Source organism: Callorhinus ursinus, unplaced genomic scaffold (assembly GCF_003265705.2).
Source record: "Callorhinus ursinus isolate GAN/ISIS: 27379988/994484 unplaced genomic scaffold, GSC_fseal_2.0 scaffold25, whole genome shotgun sequence".
Classification (NCBI taxonomy): Eukaryota; Metazoa; Chordata; class Mammalia; order Carnivora; family Otariidae; genus Callorhinus; species Callorhinus ursinus.
The window spans coordinates 18,227,848-18,253,960 of record NW_027397087.1 but is presented as its reverse complement, the minus strand read 5'-3'; the positions used below and the strand labels follow the sequence as shown (position 1 = coordinate 18,253,960).

The following is a 26,113-nucleotide window of genomic DNA, read 5'->3' as shown; positions in this document are numbered from 1 at the left end:
TCAAGCCTCAGCCCTGGAGAAATGCTGGAGGAATCTCCTGACTCAAAGAACATCCCTTTCTGGGGCACCTGGGTGGCTCAGTCATTAAGCGTCTGCCTTTGGCTCAGGTCATGATCCCAGGGTCCTGGGATCGAGCCCCGCATCGGGCTCCCTGCTCAGCAGGGGGGCCTGCTTCTCCCTCTCCCACTTCCCTGCTTGTGTTCCCTCTCTCACTGTGTCTCTCTCTGTCAAATAAATAAATACAATCTTTTTAAAAAAAAAAAAAAAGAACATCCCTTTCTTAACCCCAAATCACCCGTAGCCACCACCCCATTTCTCTGGGGGAGCTGGCCAGGCTTCTCAGTGGCCACCTGATGGATTTCTGCACTCACCTCCCAATTCCCGCACAGCCATGCTATTCTTTCATAAGCCCCAACCACTGACCAGCGCTGCCTGCACACGGCTGAGCCCAGAGTGCTCCTTTCCACCCCCATCTTGTCTCTCAGCCACATTTGGTGACGTTAATCACTGCTTCTTCCTCCCTGCTATTTGTTCTGCTGCCTTCCAGGGTACCATGCTTTCCTGAGAACCCATCTCACTGGCTGCGCCTTCTCAGCTCTCTTACCATTTCCTCTCCTCTGCCTAACCTGAGAGTATTAGGAGCTCTCCGGGCTGTGCCACGGGTGAGGAGATGTGACCCTGGGCACAGCAGACATGGGGAGCAGTGGTTAAGGACCTTCATGTCTTTGTTTATTCTTTGGACAAAACTTTACTGAGGAAAAATGCAGAACATGCATCCAAATGCACAAACAAGTATCCTTCATGTGCACTTCAGAGGCACAGGTTGTTTTTATACACTTGGACGAGAGAAAAACTATTTACCTGCCTGAGGGTGGAGGTGAGGGACATTTAAAGAAATATGCAGACAAGGATGCCTGAGTGGCTCAGTTGGTTAAGTAGCTGCCTTTGGCTCAGGTCATGATCCTGGGGTCCTGGGATCGAGTCCTGCATCGGGCTCCCTGCTCAGTGGGGAGCCTGCTTCTCCCTCTGCCTGCCAGTCCTCCTGCTTGTGCTCTCTCTCTGACAGAGAGAGAGAGAGAGAGAGAGAGAGAGAGAAAGAAAAGGGGAAAGGGAAAGAAAGGTGCAGACAGACAAGGACAGAGGACTGTGAAACATACTGGATCATTCCAGACCTCCACTAACAGAGCCGTGCACTGCCTGGAATTCACAGGGCGTCGGGGCACCTCTTTGAGATGATTTTCGTGTACCTAGATGAGGAGATGACATCTCTGGGCCTGGGCCAAAGAGGCTGGCTCACCTCAGCAGAGCTTCCACAGGGCGTCCCAGACAGTGACTTCCTTCTCCCCCAGGAGACCCTGGTGATATCATGGTTGTAGCTGTGTGAGAGCCACTCCCTCCAAACGTGCTGGTATTGCTTGTGACTCTATCGATCTTGAGGTAAAAAACCATAAAGCCAAACCAGTCTAACGCCTTGACTGGCTCTCCTACACAGCTATACCAGACGTACGCTCCCTGGGGTTAAACACTCGGGTGGTCTAGTTTGCTTCTGAGTAGCTCTGAGATTTTGAAGTTCACAGACAAAAGTGTTTTGTATTCAGATATTTCTAATTCTTCTCTAAAGATGATCCCAGACTTTAAACAGCAGATTTCAGAACTGGAAAAGCAGAAGCAAGATCTGGAAATCCGCCTGAATGAACAAACGGAAAGCATGAAAGGTAACTGAAACTGTCATGAAACTGCTTCTAGAAAATGGATTCCCATGTCCAGGAAATAACAGAGAAGTCATTGTACCCAGGGATCTCGAACTCTGGTTCTCCAGGGGCCCAGCCAGGTGACATAAGTGGGCTGAGTGGAGGGGACAGTGAGGTGCATGGCATTTAGAGGTGCAGTGGCCTCCAAGCTCCGTTGGTTGTTGCCAAGTGGGAATATTGACCCCAGTGTTGCTTGATATTCCTATCTTTAAAGAAAAGCCAGAAATCCAGATTTTTATGTGAAATATCACAATTTTGGAATAATGGCTTTGAAAATTTTTAAACATTGTTCAGACCAAACAAAACCTAATTTCAAGCAGGAAACAGTTTAGGACTGTTTCAAAACATGACCAAATGCAAATCAAAATGCGATATGGACCCCAAAGTAAAGACAGTTCTCCTCACTACAGGAAAACTGGAAGAATTATCTAATCAGTTCAACCGCAATCAAGAAGAGGAAGGAACACAAAGAAAGTAAGTGTTAATGTGTATGTTCTTCAAGTTCATGCTCATGTAATGCTTTTCTTTTCTGAAATTGTGGGAGATACCAAGATATGTTAAACCAAAAAAGCAAGGTGCTAATTAAGGTATATGATATATTACCATTCACATGTGAAGGAAAGAAACATGTATGTACACACCTACACACACACACACACACACACACCCCTGGGAGAACATACAAGAATCAAAACATTGCTTGTTCCAGGGAGGGGACATATTTTTCACCTTTTATACCCTTAGAACATGGATTCAAAAAACTGCTGAAGTAAGAGTGTATGTGACAGAACAGATTTTCTCAGAGCAGACCATTTAGGGTAAGGCTTGAAATCCATGTGACAGAGAATCTTCGCTGATAATCCCCCCAGATTTGCATCTTGACCAGCAGAGGGCCTGGTGCTGTGGCCGAGCTTTGCAACGAAAATGTTTTGCCGCCAGCACGTTTACATACTTAATTTTCAGAGCCATACGTGGACACCCTATGTCCTAGAGAACATTTTTAGTCATGTGACTTTATAGGCAGGATGGGGATGAAATGAGGGCCCCAAATAGTAGAAAAGTGGTGAGACACAGTCTTGGATCTCTTTTGATGGGCTACTACTTCTCTTCTCTCGGATCTGTGGCTTTTTGAGAGTCTGGTCCCCAGGCTGTTCACAAAGGAGATAATCATTGGGCTTTTGGTCATAAGGGTGTGAGTGGGTGTGAATGTCCCGGAGAAGCAGTCAACATCCTTTGGCAGAGTGGAAGCAAGAATCTCTTATCAGGCTAAGGAGACTGGGGCAGTTGTGGCAATTTTATACCCAACCAGGCCTGATCTTCACCCCCACCCCCATTTCAAGGACATTTCTTTTGAGGTACTATTCACTTTACACATAAATTGGTCAAAGTATTTTTCTGTCTTTGGAAATAATCATTGTTTGCTATGACAATGAGTGACTTCTCCAAGATGGTCAAACTGATGCCAAAATTTCCTTAATTTTTTTCTCAGGACCATAGAGGCCCAAAATGAAATACACACCAAAGAGAAAGAGAAGCTGATCAGTAAGATTCAAGAAATGCAGGAGGCCAGTGAGCACTTGAAGAAACAATTTGAAACTGAAAATGAAGTTAAGAGTACTTTCCGGCAGGAAGCATCTCGCCTAACTATGGAAAACAGGGTGAGAAGTTTTCCAACTTGTTGATAAATGACTCTGTGCAGATGTCATCAAAAGGGGGGACATGCCACCTAAAGCATATGACGAACGACTCCAGACCAAAAGCTACTTCCGTCAGAGCAATCTGTGTCCTTATCTCAGCAGACAGGTAGTCTCTGAGGTTGCAGCCTTCTGCCGGGGAGCCTTGGGGACTTTCACGGGCCACACCAGGGAAGTGTCCCATAAAGTAGAAGTACAACAAGAGGAGAGATGAGCGCTGTCCCATGGATAGCAGCCATCTGAGATGACGATGTTCTGGTCTACAGCAAACCTTTTCCCATTAAAGGACCATGCACTTTGGGGGTATGCCCTTCCTACAATTTTTTAGGTCAAAATGTTCCTCTATGAAATGATCACGATGGTAGATGGCAAATGTTTTAAATTATTAAATCTTCATCAAATTGTAAGTGCCCTGGCCAAAATGAATTTAGGCAACTCTAAGTCCGTCCCCAGCAGTTCTTTGGAAAATTTGACTAATGTGTGAAACCCACAGGACTGGGAAGCACCATAGTGGCAGATGGGGCACTTTCCTGGAGTCAGACATGCTCAGGCCCCTTCCTAGGCTGGCAGCCTCCAAGACTATGACCAGGGAAGGGCTCACCAGGGCAGGAGTCGGCAGCCTGGACAAGCCCACAGGCCCTGCACCCTGTTGTCAGGGCCCCCCATTTCTTATCTCACAGGAAAACCACGATAGGATAAAATCATATTTTGCAGGATCAGCGTTTAACTTTGACGAGTAATTATATCCAAAGGAATCCAAAGAGCTTACCATTTGATAGAAAGTAACAAATTCCAGTCAGGGGCACCTAGATGATGACCATCTTTATCTGAGGGGGATAAAACTTTCTCAAAGAGTAGCCTCCTTAGGTCACACTAGATAAGCAACTGCTGAGCTTTTGTGAGAGGTGGTCCTGCCTTCCGCACCGGTGCCTGTGTGTGCGTCCCTGGGGCCTCAGCTCGAACCTGTGGTAAAGAAGAGGGCAGTGGGTGGGTCGTGTATGTTGCGCGTCTTGCCCCACGTGAACGTTCACTCCCTCACTGTGAGCACGCAGCTCTAGGTTTTGTCAATCCCTGAGTTGTGTGGGATTTGTATGAGTTTGTTTCTGATGCTCCAGCATCAGAAGAGGGTGCGGTGAAGTCCCACTCAGTGCCCCTCCTCAGGGGCCCGGCCCCTCTGTGTGTGTGTGGCTCTGTTCCCAGGCGGGGCCAGGCCACACTGCTCCTCCCACAGTGCACCGAGCCGGGCAACACTCATAGCTACATGTTCACTCCAACAGCGTATTCCCGAGCCAGTGAGTAACCCTGGTGTTGTAAATGAACGGAATAATAGACAACAAAAGAATATAATTTCTGTATATTGGGGGGGGATTTTGCCCACAAATGAGACTTCACCGTATTAGTTTCCTAGAGCTACCATAATAGATTACCACAAATTGGGTGGCTTAAAACACCAAAAATTTGTTCTCTCACAGTTGTGAAGGCCAGAAGTCCAAATTCAAGGTGACAGCAGGGCTACAGTCCTCCAAAATCTCTAGGGGACAATCCTGCCTTGCTTCTTCCTGCTGCTGGTGGCTCCCAGCATTCCTTGGTTTGTGGCAGCGTAACTCCGACTTCTGCCTGTGTCTTCATATGGGCTGTATCTCTCTGTGTCCTTTTCTATTAGAAGGAGAATCTCACTGGATTTAGGACCCACCCTAATCCAGTATGATCTCATATTGATCCTTAGTTTAATGTCAACTGTAAAGACTTTGTTTCTAAATAAGGTCATATTCTGGGGTTCTAAGTAGACATGAATTTTTGAGGAGACACTATTTGACCCACTACATGACTTTTGAGTCAAAGAAAAATCCCTATTAAAAAAGGGGGGGAACTTTTAGTGATCATCTCACTATTTATCAAAGAAATTCAGAATTAAAACTAGATGTTATTGGGGCACCTGGGTGGCTCAGTTGGTTAAGCGACTGCCTTAAGCTCAGGTCATGATCCTGGAGTCCCGGGATCGAGTCTCGTGTCAGCCTCCCTGCTCAGCGGGGAGCCTGCTTCTCCCTCTGACTCTCCCCCCTCTCGTGTGCTCTCTCTCTCTCTCATTCTCTCTCTCAAATAAATAAAACTAGATGTTATTGTTGCCCCTCAAGTAATAGAGATCTTATGGTGCTGCTGAAAACACCTTGCGGTGGGGACCGTCACACATGGTTTCCAGGAATAGAAAGGTCAAATTGGCGTCAACTTTCTCGGGGGTGATTTGGAGGCAAATATCCTGAACCTTTGGAATCACCTTCTTTTTTATTCAGTCATGCAACTTTTAATATCTTACTACCCTGAGTAATTAGATATGTGAACAAAGATTTTTGTTCAGAGTGTCCATCATAGTGTTAACTAGTTGTAGCAAAAAAAAATGCATGTCCAGCAATAGTGGGTAGAATAAATTGTTGTGTATCATATGACTTAGGTATTAAAATGACGGTTTGCATATATTATCAATGTCATGGGAAAGCATCTTCAATATAATGAGAGAAAAATACAGAATTTAAAACTTTATCTGCAGTATGACCCCAATTCTATAAAATGTGTATGTGCCATATTAGAAAAAAGAAAGGAATGAAATAAATCAAAATGTGAACAGTGGTTTCCTCCCGGTTCCCATCGACTGGTGACTGTTATTATCAGACGTATCTTAGGATGGACTGAGACAGGAGGGAGGAAACTGTACCCACACTCCCACTTGTAAAGCCAGATAAAGTTCCTAACATGTTTAGCCAGAGACCCAGAACCATAGCAGGGGAGACCTAGGTGACCACAGCATAGAAACAGCACAGTTTCCCTTGGTGCCGAGAGTCCCCAGAGGGCCCATGGCTATAGTGACAGCATGGTGGGCACTGCTGGATCTGAGAAGCCTGAATCCTTTTTGAGTCCAAGCCCTCGGAATTCAGGAAGAACCCAAACACTCTGCCTTTTCTAAGAAATATTTATAGGCATCCAGGACTCTGCTGGTTCTTGAGCCAAATCCTTCCTTCCCCTTATCAGGAAGGAAACGCAGAGCCAGGACCCAAATCTCAGAAGTTTCTCTGCCTCCAGCTTCTGCTATCCAGAGAAACTGTTTTCACACATTTGTATTTTTCAGTTCTCTATGATGGGTGTTATTTCATTAAGGGAAAAATAGATCAAGATAAATACGGCATATCGATACAATAGGATATTATTCAGCCACAAAAAGGAATGAAGTGCTGATACATACTTGAAACTGATGAACCTTGAACACATTATGCTAAGTGAAAGAAGCCAGACACAAAAGGCCACATATTGTATGGATTCCAATTATGTTTACCGTCCAGAAGAGGCAAATAATAAGGAATCAGAAAGTAGATTAGTGATTACCAAGGACTGGAAGGGACATGGGGAACAAGTTACAGGTTTCTTTCTAGTGTGACAAAAATGTTCCAGAATTAGATGATGGTGATGGTTGTATAGCTAACTTTAGAAAACCACTGGATGTGTACTTCGAAGTGAATTGCATGGAATGTGAATTACAGCTTAATAAAGCTGTTACCAAAGCATAGATTAAGATGCCTCTAAGCTAATGTCTTTGTTTCTCTTGATTTCTGTAGGATCTTGAAGAAGAGTTAGACATGAAGGACAGAGTGATTAAAAAGCTACAAGATCAAGTCAAGACTCTAACCAAGAGGATTGAAAAGGGTAGGAAAAATAATACTCCCTTTCCTACCTTTTGAACTGTCCGCTAAGGTCAACACGTATTGTTTATTTCCTGATGTGATCCAGAGTCTTTGAAACTCAAAGGAATGATTCTCAACTGGGGTGGGGGGTGGGGGAGCAGGTTGGGGCTCAGTGATGGGCTGATGGAAAGATCCCTTGGACCAGATGATAGCTCATCAGCTCTCAGATAATTCCAGATGCACTCATGTAATTGTAAGGGACACCCTGTAACGAATACTTTCAACCCCTTCTGCTATTGACTCTCCCCTTGTAAAAATGAAACTGTGAACAAGTTTCCAATGTAACTGCTTTGAAATTATCTTCCTCTCCCAGTTACATAGCATCAATATCTCCATTTCTGTTAGAAGAAAGAAGTAGAGAACAAAGAAGCTAGACAGGAGTCCTGAACATGGACTGAACTTCACACTTTGAATGCCCTCGTGAGCTCCTGTGAAAAGGACCCTGTGCCTTTCTTTGCCACGTCTGCTTCTGAGTTGCTGAACTTTTCTGACTTCTCTCTTCTATGCTCTTGATTCTTGTTCTGTATTGCTTCCTCTCCCTCCCGACCTGGATCACTCCAACTGTCTGTTCCTTTTTCTGTATTCGTTTCTTTGAAGAGCTCCTTTATTGTTCTTTATCCCACTCTCACCTCACTCTCCAAGTGCCTACCACCAACATGAGGATTTTTCTCCTTCAATCATTAATGATAAGTGTTAGTCTGTCCCATGAGGGCAGGGACCATGTCTGCCCTTCCCAAGCCCCCATTGTGTCCCTGTTGGAAAGAATGAATGAACTACCATCTCAACACAAGGATTTCCAAAATCCACCTCCCACTCCTCACTTCTGTTCCTGAGTCCCAGCCGGCCCCTCTTTACCTCCAAGACTGCCTCCTTTGCCTTTTAACTACCTCCTCCAACTCCACATGGCTAAAGTGGAGTACATCAGCTTCCCTTCCTATATTATCTATTGTCATATAACAAACTATCCCCAAATTTAGCAACTTTAAACAACACACATGTAGCAACAGAGAGTTTCTGAGAGTTAAGAATGCAGGAGCAACTTAGCTATGGGGCTCTGGCTCTGAGGGCCTTCACATCGTCAGCAGGGACTCAGTCATCTGAGAGCTTAACAGGCTGCAAAATCTGCTTCCGGGCTCGGCCACATGACTCTTGGCAGGAAGTCAACATCTTCTGAATGCTCCTAGGTGCCATTTGCTTCCAGAGTCCCTGCAAGGAACATGCCCAAATACAAGTCACCACACTCAAGAATACCTGAAGTATAATGTCCTTATCAGATATTTCTGCTTCCTTTCTTGTTCTTCCAGGTCCAGATGCAGGGCACCAATCAGACGCCATTTTTACCATAAACAGTATTGCATAGTAACAGAGTTGACATTCTACCTTTGTTAGTCTCCAAGGGAACAGAGCTGGTGTATTAGCAGAAGAAATTCTCATACAGTAATAAGAAAGTTCTGTTAACTTGTTACCTGCACCACCTTTTTCACCCACCAGACCCTCCTCACCCTTCTTGGCTCAACTACTGTGCTGCCCCCTTCATTTGTTAAGGGTTCCAGCCACTTCTGTGTGGATTCTTATGGCCTCTGTATGAATTTCCTATAGCTGCTGTAACAAATCAGCATAAAATTAGTGGCTTAACACAACACAAATTTATTATCTTAAGGTTTTGGAGGTCAGAAGTCCAAAATGGTTTTCACAGAGTTAAAATCAATATGTCAGCAGGGCTATGTTCCTTCTGTAGGCTTTAGGGGAGAATCTTTTCCCCTGCCTTTCCAGCTTCTAGAGGCCACCCACATTTCTTAGCTTATGGGTCTCTTCCTCCATCTTCAAATTCAATAGCATAGTATCTTCAAAATCTTTCTGACTCTCTAACCTCTGTTTCTGTCATCACATCTCCTCTCAGAATGGACATGAATCTTTGGCGACCAGAGGGCAGACTCTGGCCCACCCAAAGATGTCTACATCCCAATCCCCAGAACCTGTGACTATGTTACTTACATGGCAAAGAGGATTTTGCCAATGTGATTAAATTAAGGATCTTGCGATGGGGAGATTACCCTGGGTTATCTAGGTGGACCCAGTACAATCACAAGAGACCTTATAAGAAGGCAGCAGAGGAATGCCAGAGTGAAAGAAGGTGATGTGGCAACAGAAGCAGAGAGAGAGAGAGAGAGAGGGACGTGGTGACGGATGCCAAGGTCAGAGTGATGTGGCCAAAGCCGGGGGGTGTGGGCAGTCTCCAGAAGCTGAAAAAGGCAAGAAACGGCTTCTCCCCTAGAGCTTCCAGAACTCAGCTCTGCTGACACTTTGATTTCAGTCCTACATGTGAGGTCCATTTCAGTCTTCTGGGAAAATTTGTGGTGTTTTAAGCCACTAAATTTGTGGTAAGTTGTTACAGCACATAGGAAACTAATACAGCCCCCTTGGGATCATGCAGTTTGGTACTTTGCTCACCAACTGTTCCACAAATCTTGTTTTCCTGACTGTGGCATCAGCATCTTGAAGACAGAAGCAATATCTTGGTTTGTTTTCTTATCCACATGGTGCTGGATTCATGCTGGCTCTCATGAGGATCCCTTCAAGGATAACTCCACCTTTTCAGCAGCAGCGATACGCATTGATAGACTCGCAGATACGAATCACTACCAGAGGAGTTCTTTGGGATTAATCAAGTTTCCATTTATCTGAAAGCCACAAGCGTTCATGTGCCAGCCAGCCAGAATGAGGTGGAGAGAGACAGAACAGTCTTGTTATAAAGACTGTGGAATTTGCTTCTGTGAATTTAGCTGATTATTTGCCTCTGCCTACAGGCAACGATGCGCACTCGTCCTCAGGACCCAAGGAGTACCTTGGAATGCTGGAATACAAGACAGAAGATGAGGATAAGCTCATCCAAAACCTCATTCTTGGTAGTGAGACGTGGAACTCTGAATGTTTGCTCTGTCACTCATTGCTGCTGTCCTGGGTGGGGGCCGTCGCTTCTCTTCCTCCACTGCTGCTTCTCCTAGCCCAGAGTTTCTCAACCTCCCCACTGGAGACCAGATAATTGGTTGTTGTGGGGGGCTGTGCACTGTAGGATATTAAGTAGCATCTTTGACTTCTGCCCTCTAGAAACCAGTAACAGCCTCTGGTCATGACAATAAAAACAACTGCAGACATTGCAAAACATCCCCAGGGAGCCAGAATTGTCCTCAGTTAAGAAGTGCTGCCCTAACCCCTTGCAAAGTCTAATCATAGGATCCAGATAGAAGACACAGCCTCTCATTTTTGCGTCTTAGCACAGGAGCTATCGTGGAAGTGACTGTGGCTCCTTGTTCCATCTGACTTCTGCTGAGAATTCTATTTGCAGGCAATGTGATGGGGGCTTCCTAGCCACACCTCAGTTACAGGAATGTTCCAGCATACACACTCAAGGCTTGGTGGTCTTAGAACCAATCTCACTAGGCTGTCTTCACCATGAAAATCACATGGTTTTCCAGTGGGAGGGAGAAAAGCTGCTCTCAAGATCTTAAAGCAGAAAACTGATGTGCAGCCTAACTTCCTCTTCTTCTAAGTGACTCCCCACCCCCACATGTGAGCACCTGTATCCTTTCCTTTCTACCCTCATGGGTGCACAGCTGTGGGGTCTCTTCATTCCCCTGTCTTAATGCAGCCATGGGGGAGGTCTTTGTTTGCTTACCTTAGTTCTATAAAGTCTCTCTCTTCCCTTTACCCCCCTCCCCCCCGCCGCTTCTCTTCTCCTCAAGGCTGGCGAGGCCTCCTCTGCAGAACTATTGTGTGTCTATTTTCCTTATTCAAGGCAGGTGCATGTGATCACTGAGATCATATCCCATCCTCATCGTAAGAGGCTGGAGTTAGGTGCATGGACATGGGGTTCCTCCCTTACATCAGAGGTCTGAAATCCAGGGTCTCCATGCCAAGAAGTACAAATTCTGTCTAAATTTCAGCCCTTAATTTTATAAAGATTTTATGTATTTATTTATTTATTTATTATTTATTTATTTATTATTTATTTATTTGACACAGTGCAGGAGCACAAGCAGGGGGAGCGGCAGGCAGAGGGAGAGGGAGAAGCAGGCTTCTCACTGAGCAGGGAGTCCGACGCAGGGCTCGATCCCAGGACCCTGGGATCATGACCTGAGCCAGAGGCTGGCACTTAACGGACTGAGCCACCCAGGCGCCCCTGGATTTCAGCCTTTTAAAAAAGAGAAAGTACTTTGCAAATGAGAAGTAACTGGAACAGGTGGGACCTGTATATTTTTGCCAGGAAGAGCCAGACTGAATTCCTCAAAGAGAAAAGCTATCCCTATGCATTCAGGCACTATATCAAGTACAGAAAAGCAAATACGCCCTGTCCTGTAGTCAGAGGCTCCTTATGGGGAAAGCTGACTATTAGCGTAGTCCTCATCAGCTCTTTCTGTTCCAGACTTGAAGCCTCGTGGCGTGGTGGTGAACATGATCCCAGGGCTGCCAGCTCACATCCTGTTCATGTGTGTACGCTATGCAGACTCTCTAAATGATGCCAACAGGCTCAAGTCCCTCATGAGCAGCACCATCAATGGCATTAAGCAGGTGGTTAAGGTAGGAACTGCCTTTGATATTGACCCTTGGGATTTTGGTTACTTTAAGAACACCGTAAGGATTCATCCTTGGCCCATCCTTCACCTCGAGTCTTTGGTGAACCACAGGATTCCTCAGACTAGTCTGAGGCCCACTCAGGGAAAGAAAGCCAAGCTGTTTGGAAAAGACAAGTTCGGTCAGGGATCCCCAAGGCTAACGATCTGCAAATAGACCTCAAAGCCTTACCTCCAAGTCTACACCCTGGTAGCCACCACCCCCACCACCTCTACCCCCTCAGGGGGTGAGATGCCCAGCTGTGAGGATGCATTATTCATCAGAGGTTAGGAGTAGAGAATTAACATTTGTCTGGTGTTCAGTGCTTTCTGGTCCCTATATCCACGAGAGCCACCAGAGTGCTCTTGGAAGGGGCCCCCAGAAATTGATGTTTTCCCTGTCCATAATTTCATAAGATGAGTTTTCTTAGGGCACATGTGCATTGTGTCCCAGGCCATAGGCATACAGTATTTGCCTCATCTTGCTGCTCTGGAATGTTTAAATGTTTAGAAACTGAAAGATGCACGGCATGATGAGTGTAAATCCTTTCCCACCAGCATTTCCCGTTTCGGCTTCCCCGGTGACTCCCTGGTCTCTGCCTTTGTGGGTGGCCAGGACCTGCCCCTCCCCGCTCCAGCACACAGCACATTAAAGCAGCCCTCCCTTGGCCCACATACCCCATAGTCTCTACACCTTTCCTTCCACACACACACCGCCCCCGCCGACTGCCAAGGTGCTTACACTAGCAGCCTCCACCAGTTTCTGCAATCCAGCTTCTGCTCCTGTCACCCCACAATAAGATGACCAGTGATTCCTCTTGCTAAATCCAATGGTTTTCCCTTAATTTTTTATCCTCCTCTCATGGACGGAAGCATTAGGCCCACCTCTCTGAAACACTCCCACTTTGTCCTTCACATCCCAAGACTTCCCCAGTTTCCCTCTTACCTCTGACCACAGTACCTCTCTTCCTTCTCTGTGCCCCTTCCTGCTGCCCCACAAGCTGGGCTGTTCTCCCCAGCAGAGTCCTCAGTTCTGAGCTCTTGTCCCTCCAGCCCTTTCGTTCAAGGACAGCGTTCTCCCCATTTCAGCAGACTTTCTCAGCTGCCATCTTTCACGAGCATCCTTCCATCCTCTGAGCATTTGCAGCCTAGTCTATGTGCATTGTGCAAGAGCTCAGCCACCCATTTGGCTGTGTCCTATGTATGTTATGTTACAAGTGACATTCTTCCCGGTCAGAATGTGAACTCTGGAAAGCAGGGACCCAGACTTACCTTTACCAGGCATCCTGCAGTGCCTGCTTCAAGTTTCATCATAAGTCACATAACCTAGACAGAAATACTTTGCAAACCAGAACCTGCTAAATAAACTAAGAGCTTATCGCTACAGTGTAAGTTTAATAAAGTCTTTGGTGAATAAAAGAAGAATTCATTCTGATCAAAAGCCACCGGCTGACCAAACTGGTAAGATACATCTGTTCTTGGCTCAGAGGCAACAGTAGTCACCAAATCCAACTTTGTCTTCCTTGGTTTTTTGTTTTGTTTTAAGGAACATGTAGACGACTTTGAGATGCTGTCTTTTTGGCTCTCCAATACGTGTCATTTCCTCAACTGCCTGAAGCAGTACAGTGGAGAAGAGGTAGGGACACTTGCCTGTTCTGTGTTCTGTGCGGACTACTGGTCTATAACTTCCTCGTGAGCCAGCGCTCACCACAGGGATTGGGGACATCCCCAGCTCCAGGAGCAGCCTCTGCTCCAAACAGCTTCCTGGTCTCCTTCTCAGCCAGGAGGCCAACTTCACATTACTGGTTGGACAGAAGTCATAGTCAGAAGACTTAGAAAGAGGCTGGGACCTTGGGCATGATACTAGGCCTCAGTTTTCCTTGAGTTTTAAATCATTGAGGTTGGGGCACCTGGGTGGCTCAGTCAGTTAAGCGTCTGCCTTCGGCTTGGGTCATCATCCTGTGGTCCTGGGAATGAGTCCTGCTCATCGGGGAGTCTGCTTCTCCCTCTCCCTCTGCCCCTCCACCCCCCCTCAAATAAATAAAATCTTAAAAATAATAATAATAAAATAATTTTAAAATAATCTACCTCAGTGAGGTAGATTAGATGATTTTTAAGTTTGTTTCTGTTGTGAAATTCTGAAGTTTTTAGTATTATGACTCTAAAACCCAACCTTTAGATCAACATGACTGTTCAGAGCTCTTCTCTCTGCAGGATTCTGATCATTCCTCCACAATCTATGTCCTTTGCCATTCCAGCTCTGCTCCCAAGGGGCTAACATCATAAAGGAAATCACCTTCAAGTACTCACGGAGCAGAATGTCATTGACCTAAAATAACAAAGCAGTTTTTAGGGTTTTCACTGCTCTCTCAAATGTTTGTACTGTTAATGGTCCCACCAGCAGTGTATGAAGTTTCCAGTATCATACCTTCACCAACACTTGATATTGACAGACATTTTAATTATTTACCAATCTCATTGGTATAAAATGATACCTTGTTGACTTAAATTGCATTGCTTGATCGCTAATGAGATGAGGAATCACTCAATGTAGGGGTGCCTGGATGGCTCAGTCTGTTGAGTGTTTGACTCGTGGCTTCCACTCAGGTCATGATCTCAGGGTCAAGAGATTGAGCCCAGGTAGGGCTCTATGCTCAATGGGGATTCTGTTGGAAATTCTCACTCTCTCCCTCTCCCTCTGCCCTTCCCCCTGCTCTGGTGTTCTCTCTCTCTCTCTCTTTCTTCCTCTAAAATAAATAAAATAAGTCTTAAAAAAAAAAAAAAGGAATCACTCCACATGCTTACTGGTTATCTGGGTTTCTGTTCCAATTACCTACTGACATCAGTTTTCCATTTTTTTTAGAGGCAATTTTTTTTTCTTATTGATTTGTAGGAGATCTTTACGTATCATGGATAAACCATGGCTTGTCTTGTAATTTTCTTTATGGAGTCTGTTGAACACAATTTCTGAATTTTGGTATATCAATCCTATTCTTTTATGATGTGTGTTTTAGTATCTTCAGGAAATTCTCCCTGCTCTGAGATCATGAACTTATTCTTTTACTTACTTCTGAACTTCTGTAATTCAAATTTAGAGCTCACAATTATGCTTTTATCTATCCAGAATTAGTGTAATTATTTATCCCATGATGTGTGAGATAATGATCTCATATCTTCTTCCATGTGGATAGCCAATTGTCCCAGTGAGGGAAAAGTAAAATATAAAAGTAACTCTACTAGTACTATAGAACAAAAAGAGAAATAAGTAAAGAAAATCCAACCTCTGACTAAAAGGAATACCAAAAGGAGCAGGGGGTACAGCCCGGTCCATTTGAGTCAGACTCGCATATGTGTGACATTAATGGAAGAGGGTATTATTCAACACCATTTACTTTTTTACCCTTTCTTTGACCCCTCAGCCATGTATAGAGTGTTCTTTTCCCTGTCTGCATGTTTTTTTAATTACTATATTTTCACTTCTATTTCAATGGTTCTTTTTCACATCTGCCTCTTATTATATCCTCTCCTTAATGCTTTCTTTTTGTTTTATCTCTTTGAACACATTGAATATATTTTATTAGTCTGGTTGGGCTAATCACAAAATACTGCAGACTAGAAGGCTTTTAAACCACAGAAATGTATTTTCTCGCAGTTCTAGGGGCCCGAAGTCTGACACCAGGGTGCCAGCATGGCTGGTTCCTGCTGAGAGCTCTCTTCCTGGCTTGCGGATGGCTGCCTTCTCGCTGTGCCCACCCACAGCCTTTCCTTGGTGCACGGGTGACGGATTGAGCTTCCTAGTGTCTCTTATTAAAGGGACACTAACCCTATCAAATTAGGACCTCACACTAGGACCTCATTTGATCTGAGTTACCTGATCACAGACCAATACAGCCACGCTGGAGGAGAGAGGGCTCCAACATATGACTTTGGGAGCATCACAAACATTTAGCCCATAGCACACATTTTTAAATATTTCAGATTGATCTATGCTCTATAATCATGAAGTCATGAATCTCATGTGTTGCATCTACTGACCTCTTACAGCTGTTTGTTTCCTTTGATGCTTTGTAGGCTTTTTCGGTGAGCTTCCATGGGAGTTGTTTTGCACTGTATTCTGTAGGTGCTGGGGGCACATATTTAGAGGGTGAGGAGGCAGGACGGCTATAGTTGGTTATAGAGAATAAGCAGTACCACAAATGTGCGAGCTCATTTCATACAAATCAGACACTAGGCTTTAAAGTATAGGAGCTCATTGGAATGTCCCTGATAGAGATAGTGTTTTAATTTCCTACATGTCTATATCATTCTAATACTTATATGCTCACATTACTTTCAGGAATTCATGAAGCTCAATAGTCCACATCAGAATAAGAATTGCTTGAACAATTTTGACCTTTCAGAATACAGACAGATTCTTAGTGATGTGGCTATACGAATATACCATCAGTTCATTGTTGTTATGGAAAATAACATTCAACCAATAATAGGTAAGAAAAGAATTGATGACCAAAAAATATTTATGGTCACCCTGAGACCTTAAAAAAATAAATCCAGTATAAGGCATGTGATTACAAAGAATATAATTTTAAAACCAGAAAAGTTTAATTGTGTAAATGTCTACTTTTTAATTCTTTTTAATTGCTTGAAATGATGACCTATATAAAAGTGCATGGTTCAGAGTTTCCTACCCATAAGCGTGATTCACCCTGAAGGGAAAGCCTAGGGAGACCTGCTACTACTTACGTAGCTAATCCTAGGTCATAACTAAGCGTTTTTGAAATCTTAAAGTCCCACTATAGTTTCTACAATTTTCCGAAATTTAAATACTTCAGGCTTTTAATGGTTCCAGACCATGAGTTATCACGGTAACCTGCTCCCTCTCCTGTCAAGTTGAAAGAGGGACTCCAAGCTGTTGTAAACAGCCATGCACTCCGTCCACCCCCTCCATCCGGGGCTCCCCAACCCTCGATCCTCTCGCTTCCCCTATCACAGCTGTGTCCACTGCTAACTCCTGCAGAAAACATCCCGCTTCCTGGAACAGACCCAGGAGAGCAATGGAAAATGTTCTCTGGTTGTCGCCCCCTGCGTGTGCAAGAAATGCTTGTGTTTTCCTCTCTAGTGCCGGGCATGCTGGAGTACGAGAGCCTGCAAGGCATTTCTGGCCTGAAGCCCACAGGCTTCCGGAAGCGGTCATCTAGCATAGATGATACGGATGCCTACACGATGACCTCCGTCCTGCAGCAGCTAAGCTACTTCTACAGCACCATGTGCCAGAACGGCCTGGACCCTGAGCTGGTGAAGCAGGCCGTGAAGCAGCTCTTCTTCTTGATCGGGGCTGTCACCCTGAACAGCCTCTTCCTGCGCAAAGACATGTGCTCCTGCAGAAAAGGGATGCAGATCAGGTAAAACCCATAAACCTCCGCTTACACCCAGAGGCAGCTGGGAATGTCTGGGGCCACACCCTGCTGCCCCCACTGCATGAGCTGCACTGCTCAGGTGGGGGTTGTGCAAGAGGACTTTGGAAACTTGGGGATGTCTGCGGTTGGATCCCCCCCCCCCCCCCGCCCTGCTCCATCACTGTGCACCAGGCTAGCTTGGCACCCAATCCAGGGCCTTCCTTTGGTGGTTAAAGATTAGTAACTAGTAATTGTTTCTATCTTTATTATGTCATTCCTTCTGCTTGCTTTGGATTTATTTTGCTTTTTCTAGTTTCTTAAGGTAGAAGCATTGGTTATTGACTTTGAGACCTCTGTTTTCTTTTTTTTTTTAAGATTTTATTTATTTGAGAGAGAGAATGAGAGATAGCACGAGAGGGAAGAGGGTCAGAGGGAGAAGCAGACCTCTGTTTTCTAAAGCATTTAATGCTACAAACTTCTCTCCAAGCACTAACTTTATCCCACAAATTTCGAGATGTTTTATTTTCATTTTTGTTGAATTGAAAATAGTATCTAATTTCCTTGGAGTCTTACTCTTTGACCCGTGGATTATTTAGAAGTATGTTGTTTCAGGGGCATCTGGGTGGCTCAGTCGGTTAAGCATCTGTCTTCAGCTCAGGTCATTATCTCCGAGGTCCTGTGATCAAACCCCGAGTTGGGCTACCTGCTCAGCAGGGAGTCTGCTTCTCCTTCTCCCTTTGCTCGTCCCCACCATTCGTGCACTCTCTCTCTCAAATAAATAAAATCTTTAAAAAAAAAAAAAGAAGTATGTGGTTTCATTTCCAAGTATTCAGAGACTTTCTTGCTACCTTTCCGTGACTTTTAGTTTAATTCCATCTGATCAAAGAATGTATTCTTTCAGTCACACTCTTGGAAACAGAAGATAGAATGGTTGTTGCCCAGGGCTGAGGAGAGAGGGGAAGGGGGAAGTGTTGTTCAACAGATACAGAGTTTCAGGTCTTCAAGATGAAAGAGTTCTAGGGATTTGTTACATAACGTGGTGCGTACAGTTATCTCTTGTACTGTACACTTAAAAAAGGTTAAGATGGTAAATGTTATATGTGTCTTTTATCATAATAAAAAAACAATCTCAAGGTGCAGGTTGAAAAATATCACAGATTAATATACCATAGATTAAGACACCAGAGTCACCAACCATCCCACTTTACCTGAGACATTCCCAGGTTTATTTGTTAAATAAAAACTTCTAAATATTTTTACATTGAGAAAAACTTTGTATAATCTCAGTTCTTTTTAAAAATAAAAAGATTTGCTTTTATGACCCAGAATATGGTCTGTTCTTGTGAATGTTCCACATGCAGTTGAAATGTATATTCTGCTGCCATTGGGTGGAATGTCCCATGTCAGTTAGACCCTGTATGTTCTTTTAGTCTGTCAGTTTTTGCTTTGTGTATTTTGAAGCTCTGTTGTTAGGTGCGTATACCTGAAGAATTGTTATGTCTTCTTGGTGAGTTGACCATCCTAACATTATGTGGGGTCCTTCTTTATCCCTGTAATGGTAATCTTCTCTGCTCTGAAATCTACTTTGTCTGAAAGCCTACTTTTTCTTTGGATTAATGTTTTCATAGTGTATCTTTTTTCATCCTTTTACTTTTAACCTACCTGTGTCATGTATGAAGTGCCTTTCTTAGAGGCAACAGAAATTTTGGTCTTGCTTTGGTTTTTTGTTTTTTGTTTTTTTAAACCAGTCTGACAATCTGTGCTTCTTAATTGGGGTGTTTAGACCATTTTAATTAACATAATTATTGATATGTTTAGATTTAAGTCTACCATTTCACTCTTTTTTAGTTGTTCCTTCTGGTTTTTATTTCTCTGATCTCCTTTCTCTGCCTTCTTTTGGGTTCTTTGAACATTTTTTGGTACCCCTTTTAAATTTATCTACTGTGAGGGCACCTGGGTGGCTCAGTCAGGTCAGTGTCCAACTCTTGATTTCAGCTCAGCTCATGATCTCAGGGTTGTGAGATCGAGCCCTGTGACAGGCTCTGTGCTGAGCAAGGAGAGTATCTCTTTCTCCCTCTCCCTTTGCCCCTCCCCTCCTAAAAAATTTTATCTACTGTGTTTTTACTATTCATCTTTGTATATATCTTTTTAGTGGTTGTTCTAGGGATTATAGAATATATACTTAACTTTTCAGTCTATTTAGTTAGTTATTTTTAAGTAGGCTCTATGCCCAACATGGGGCTTGAACTCACCACCCTGAGATCAAGACCTGAGCTGAAATCAAGAGTCGGACACTTAACTGACTGAGCCACCCGGGTGCCCCTTTTAGTCTATTTAGAATCATTATCTTAACCATGTCAAATGGAATGTAAGAAGCTTACCATCATATAGGCCCCTTTCCCCTTTACATTATAGTTGTCTTATGTATGATATCTACAGACATCAAAAACTCTGCCAGATAATGTTATAATTTTCATTTTAAATCATCTAACATATTTTAAGAAACTCAGTAGAAGAACCGTCTATTACATTTACCCACATATTTACCCCATTTCTGTTACTCCTTCATTCCTAATGTTCCAGCTCTTGTTTTTTTCCCCCAAATCTCATTTTGATATCATTTCCTTTCTGCCTGAAGAAATGCTTTCAGTAGTCCTTGTACAGCAGGCTTACTGGAAATACTTAGTTTTCTTTCACGTGAAAATGTCTTCATTTCACCTTCATTCCTGAAGTATATTTTTGTGGGATATAGAATTTGGGTTGACATTCCATTTTTTCATCACTTTAAAAATGTAAAACATTTTTCCATGGTTTTCAATAAGAAATGCAAGGTTATTTGAATTATTGTTTCCCGACAAGTAATGCATAGTTTTTCTCCGATTGCATTCAAGATTTTATTTTTGCCTTTGATTTTCCACAGTTTATTTAGGATGTGTCTTGGTGTGGATTTCTTTGAGTTTAACCGCTTTGAGATTCCCTGAGCTTTTTGAATCTGTAAGCTTGTACATCTCACTAAATCTGGGAACTTTTCAGTGATTTCTACAAATATTTTGTCTGCATCATAATTTCTCCTTTCCTCTGGAACTTCAGTAACACAAATACTAAACCTTTCATTATGGTTCCATGGGTCCATAAAGTTCTGTTTATTTTAGTTTATTTTCCCCTCTGTATTCTTTAGATTGAATCATCTCTCTTGTCTGACTGTTTCCTCTGGCATCTCTATTCTGCTGTTGAGCCCATTAAAAGAATTCTTTTATTTTTGTTATTATATTTTTCAGTTCTAAAGTTTTTGTTTCGTTTTTCTTTGTATTGTCTTTTTCTTTTCTGAAACTTTCTATCTTTTCATTTATTTCAAGATAGTTTGTCTTTACTTTTTGGAGCATTTTTATGATAGTTTCTTTAAAGTCTCTATGTCATCTCAGAGTTGACATCTGTTGATTTTCTTGTTTGATAAAAATTGAGATTTTCCTGGTTCTTCATATGCCAAGTAATTTTGAATTGTATCCTGGACACTTCTAATATTATACTATGAGACTTACAAATAATGCTACAATAAACATAGGGGTGCATATATCTTTTTGAATTAGTGCTTTCATTGTCTTTGGGTAAAACCTGGTAGTGGAATTGCTGGATTATATGACCCCAAGATCAAGAGTTGCATGCTTCTCCAACTGAGCCAGCCAGGTGCCCCCAACACTCAATTTTTAAAAACAGCTTCATTGATAGATAATTTACATGCTGTAAAGTTTATCCATTCTGTAAACTATATCCGTATAGTTCAAAGGGTTTTGGTATAGTTGTAGAGTTGTGCAAACATCACCATAATGTAATTTTAAAACATTTCCATCACTCCAAAAAGAAATCTTATACCCATTAGCAGCAGCATTCTTTTTTTTTTTTTAAGATTTTATTTATTTATTTGACAGAGAGAGACACAGCAAGAGAGGGAACACAAGTAGGGGGAGTGGGGGAGGGAGAAGCAGGTTCCCTACTGAGCAGGGAGCATGATGCGGGGCTTGATCCCAGGACCCCGGGATCATGACCTGAGCTGAAGGCAGCTGCTTAACGACTGAGCCACCCAGGCGCCCCAGCAGCAGCATTCTTATCTGCTACCACATCCTAACTTCATAGTCCCCTCTTCCTTAGGCTAGGCAACCACAAATATATTTTCTTTCTCTATAGGTTTGCCGGTTCCGGATACTTTTATAAATGGAATCCTAAAATGTGTTGCCTTTTGTGACTGGCTTCTTTCACTTAACATCATGTTTTCACAATTCATCCATGTGGTAGCATGTATCAGTACCTCCTTCCTTTTTGTTGCTGAATAATATCCCACTGTATAGACATATCACAATTTGTGTATCCATTAGTTGGTGGACATTTTGGGTTTTCATTTTTTGGCTATTATGAGTAATGCTGCAGTGAACACTTGTGCACAGTTTTTTATGTGGACATGTTTTAAGTTCTCTTGAGTATATATCTAAAAGTGGAATTGCTGGGTCATATGGCAGTTCTATGTTTAACACTTTGAGGAACCAGCAACCTGTTTTCCTTAGCTGCTCTACCATTTTAGATTCCCACTAGCAATATATGAGAGTTCTCAACACTCTCATTTACCCAGAGAGGTTGAGTAACTTTCCAAGCTCACACAATGGATTGGTGGGACTACAACCCATGCCTCTTACCTTATAAAGTTATGATAATTAATGACAGAAACAAGAATAAAAACCCCAGTGGACTGAATGAAACCCTTCTACCAATTGAAAATTTTCTGTCAATTTAGGGAAAGATACCAGTTTTTTATACCAATGTAAGGTCTTCAAATATCACTATGATTTTTTCCTTTAGTAGATTTTCAAATCCATTATTAAGGGTATTTTAATAGGTCACTTTATAAATTATTGCAGTCACTGCTTTTTGCTCAGATTTTCCCCAAAGTTTATAGCTGATATGGCCCCTCACCCCAGACCATCAAGATCCTTAGAACCTTGGATCATGAGAGCTGATCATTTGGTCCAACCCACTCATGTTACAAATGAAGAAACTGCTGGACCATGGTCCTAAGGCTCTCAGTGGACTCGGGTACCCTCTCAGACACACTGAGGGATTCAGCACCCTCCCCTGAAGTGTTCTCAATGGATCACCCACTGTTCTCTGTTTCTCTGGCTTTTACTCCAGGTGCAACATCAGCTACTTAGAAGAATGGCTTAAAGATAAGAATTTGCAGAACAGCTTGGCCAAGGAAACTTTGGAACCTCTCTCTCAGGCAGCCTGGTTGCTTCAGGTCAAGAAGACCACAGACAGTGATGCCAAGGAGATCTATGAACGCTGTACTTCACTGTCTGCTGTGCAGGTGATAAGGCTTGCTGCGTGTGTCCCTGATCTTCACCAACAGATCATGTCACTGGTGTCGCCCTTTCTGGCTTAGTCAGCCATAGGGTGTATCTGAATCTCTGTGTGCTCTTTGGGGTGCACACATATCTCCCAAGGACCACCCTCTTAGCTAATAAGCATTTATTTAATACTAACTTAGGACTTAACACAAAAGTGCGTATGATACATTCCCTGCCCACTGAACTCACAGATGTGTATGTATGGGGGGAGGGGAGTTCGTGAGGAAGGAGGCCAGAGCATATGGTTCCTAGAGCCCCATTACAGTATCAGAGAACTACATGTGGTTCCCAGTAGTTCCCAAACCATCAGATTCGTTATTTCATGGACAGACTTGTCATTTTTCATGGTCTAACACCATCTTATGTGCTGTTTGCAGATCATAAAGATCCTTAATTCATACACACCTATAGATGACTTTGAGAAAAGAGTGACTCCATCCTTCGTTCGCAAAGTACAGGTAAGATCCTTAAGGATGTACCTTTCAATTTTCAGTATAAGGAATTGTGGGGACCCCTGAGTGGCTCAGTCAGTTAAGTATCAGACTCTTGATCTCAGGGTTATGAGTTCAGCCCATGTTGGGTTCCACACTGGGCGTGGAGCCTACTTGGAATGAATGAATGAATAAATGCTTGAATAATTGAATGATTGAATACTGAATATTGAATTAATGTTAGGAAATCTAAGATTAAAGCACATTTACTAAACATGCAAATGAAAGGCACTTAGCAAAAGCAGCAGGAATTTTCCCTGTCGAGTACCCATTTTATTTTTTAATTTTTTAAATTTTATTTTAAAAGATTTTATTTATTTGAGAGAAACAGAGAGCACAAGCGGGGGGGGCAGCAGAGGGAGAGGGAGAAGCAGAGTCCCCACTGAGCAGGGAACCCGATGCAGGGCTCAGTCCCAGGACCCTGAGATCATGACCTGAGCCAAAGGCAGACGCTTAACCAACTGAACCACCCAGAGGCCCCCAGAACCCATTTTAGCCTCGGTGGGAAGGGAATGAAAACACCAAAACTGTGATTCACCTGCTGTGTTCCTTCAGCATGTCTTATTATCAGTCTTCGTATCAGTATTGTGCAAGGGAGCAGAGGCGGAATGGGAAAATGTGTACCCATTTTTCTTATTTTAATCCCAAAAGTTTCTTCCCCAATCAACTAAGGCATCAATTCTCAAAGTTTGGTTCAAGGATCCTGTGGGTCCTTGAGACCCTTTCAGGGGGTCTGCAAAGTCTTCCTTTTTCCAAATATGTATGTGTGAAGCAGACTTTTCTTCCTATACTTCAACCAAAATAACATATCACCATAGGTTGAATGCAGAAGTGGATATGAGATTCCAGTGGTCATACTAAGTCAGACATTAAAAAGATTTACAAAAATATAAAACAATACCATTTCCTACCAATATTTTTTTGTTTTCAAAAATAGTTATTTTTCAATAAATGTTTACATGCATTGGGTTTGTTCTTGTTATTTTAATAAATTAATATTTTAAATTATTGTTTTAATTACTAATATGGTAAATATCAGTAGTTATACCCACAAACACAAAAGCTCTTTGGGGTCTTCAATAATTTTTAAAGAGTATAAAGGGGTCTTAAGGAAAAAAAGTTAAACTACTGAACTAAAAAGGAGAACAGCTAGAAAGGTTTAATACTTCAGATCCACTCATATTTGGGCTTAGAATTATGCCACAAGAATGGATAAGAATAGAAAACAGATCCATTTACAGTCAGTCCATCCTGTGGGAAATTAACTTCTGAGGTGAAACAGAGCATGTAAGTAAATATTCATGAGAGCTGATTGGAAATCCTGCAGAGACCATTTCACCACGGGATTGTGTCGTTAAAGGGCTCTTTTGTGCATTCTCTTACATGATTTTGAAAGGAGCTTTTCAGTGAAGGTGGAGTTGTGTTTTCCTTACTCTAGACTTCTAGTTAGTCATAAAGCAGAATGCACTGGTTTCCTTATTCATTTTTCTCTGGTTTTAATTTCAGGCTCTCCTAAATAGCCGGGAAGATTCATCACAGCTGATGTTGGATACAAAATATCTCTTTCAAGTTACCTTCCCTTTTACCCCCTCTCCACATGCTCTGGAAATGATTCAGATCCCCAGCAGTTTCAAGCTAGGCTTTCTCAATAGATTATAGCAGGAGAAAAGAGAGTAAGTGTACTTTTCCCTCAGAAGCTAAATGAAGATCAAATACGAGGGATGTGCTTTATTCATTGGAACTGGAAATGCTTTGGGACATGATGTAAGGAAGAACATAAGAATCCTCCAAGATGGGCCACATGTTGCCACTGTCATTTTGTAAGAGTTAACACACACTAGCTGGGATTGGAAGGGCCATGTCTACCTTCAGAATCACAGCCAGCTTTTACTGGGATTCCTGGAAGGCCCATATTTTCCTCCAGGTGCCTCTTATCTAGATCTGTCTTGTGACAGGGCTCCCCCCAGAGGGAGCAGGATCTGGGAACAGTGTCTCCTAAGTTTTCTAACGTGTGTGTGAAGCCCAGGTACATTTATGAAGCCACCAGTATGTTTCAGGGTTGAGTCTTCCAGGAAATAATCCCGTTTGGCCACAAGGTTGTGTCAAAAGTCCTCTGACCCCATGCCTCCTGCCCCAGGTGGGTGGGCTAGGGTTCACTGACTTTTTACTAAAAATGCTCCTGCATGAAAAAATATTTATAATTTCAGACCCCTCTACTTTTTAAGAGAATCTTCAATCTGAAATGAATTATATGAACTATTTTATGTACATATATTCTAAAACGAATATGTTATTAAAATCAATTGCCATGCCAAATTGCTAAATTGTCATCTCTTCTGAAAGAACATTTCTTTAAATTTTATCAACCAACACACTTGCCATATTTTTCATTGTTCATACAACAATGTCTTTAAAAACTAAGTTTAAAAGGCAATTTAAATTATTTTCTCTATCTTTTTAGCATTCAAATACGTTCTTAAATTTTCCCATAAAAATACCTGGGGAATTATATCAGTTCCTCCTTTTGAGAAACCAGTGTTTCCCAAGTTTTATGGAAATGGACTCTCCCTTGTCCACCCCCCTTCTCCCAAACCTCTTTCTTTCATTTCAGAGCACACAGTGTCATTTGATCAGCCCTGCTAGCCTATGGCCAGAGGCCCCAGGGCTTCTCTGCACCATTCCCAGAATCCCAGCCGGCCGGCCCTCTGCTTCTGACAGACTCACGGGCAGTAGCTGTGACTCTGTAAAACAGACATGCATCTTAGGAGTGGAAATAATACATGAGGATGAAGCAATGTCACCCTACTAATATGTAATGGTGTCTTTTCATATTATAAATGATTTAGTTCACTTAGATACATTATATAGGAAAAAATGAAATGTAGAACTTTTAAATATTTTAATCAATAAAATAAATTACCAAATGAATTGGGTCAGTTTCTTTCTTTCTTTCTTTCTTTCTTTCTTTTTCTTTCTTTCTTTCTTTCTTTCTTTCTTTCTTTCTTTCTTTCTTTCTTTCTTTCTTTCTCTCTCTTTTCTTTCTTTCT

At 42.7% G+C, this 26,113-nt stretch overlaps 1 protein-coding gene across 3 annotated transcripts in view; it reads left to right on the top strand.

Moving 5' to 3' along the window:
- Positions 1-25,984, top strand: part of MYO5C (myosin VC) — a 90,005-nt gene extending 64,021 nt beyond the window's left edge. For 2 of the 3 annotated variants that reach the window (XM_073877018.1, XM_025883776.2), the window contains exons 30-41: positions 1,622-1,715; positions 2,162-2,225; positions 3,241-3,409; positions 7,051-7,138; positions 9,984-10,082; positions 11,600-11,754; positions 13,333-13,422; positions 16,123-16,273; positions 16,906-17,188; positions 22,361-22,535; positions 22,953-23,033; positions 24,573-25,984. In XM_073877018.1, the coding sequence (XP_073733119.1) occupies positions 1,622-1,715; positions 2,162-2,225; positions 3,241-3,409; positions 7,051-7,138; positions 9,984-10,082; positions 11,600-11,754; positions 13,333-13,422; positions 16,123-16,273; positions 16,906-17,188; positions 22,361-22,535; positions 22,953-23,033; positions 24,573-24,725 (1,602 nt within the window). In that variant the 3' untranslated portion in view covers positions 24,726-25,984. The remainder of the gene's footprint in view (positions 1-1,621; positions 1,716-2,161; positions 2,226-3,240; positions 3,410-7,050; positions 7,139-9,983; positions 10,083-11,599; positions 11,755-13,332; positions 13,423-16,122; positions 16,274-16,905; positions 17,189-22,360; positions 22,536-22,952; positions 23,034-24,572) is intronic. The other variant, XM_073877017.1, reaches the window with a different exon arrangement.
- Positions 25,985-26,113: the final 129 nt, after the last annotated feature.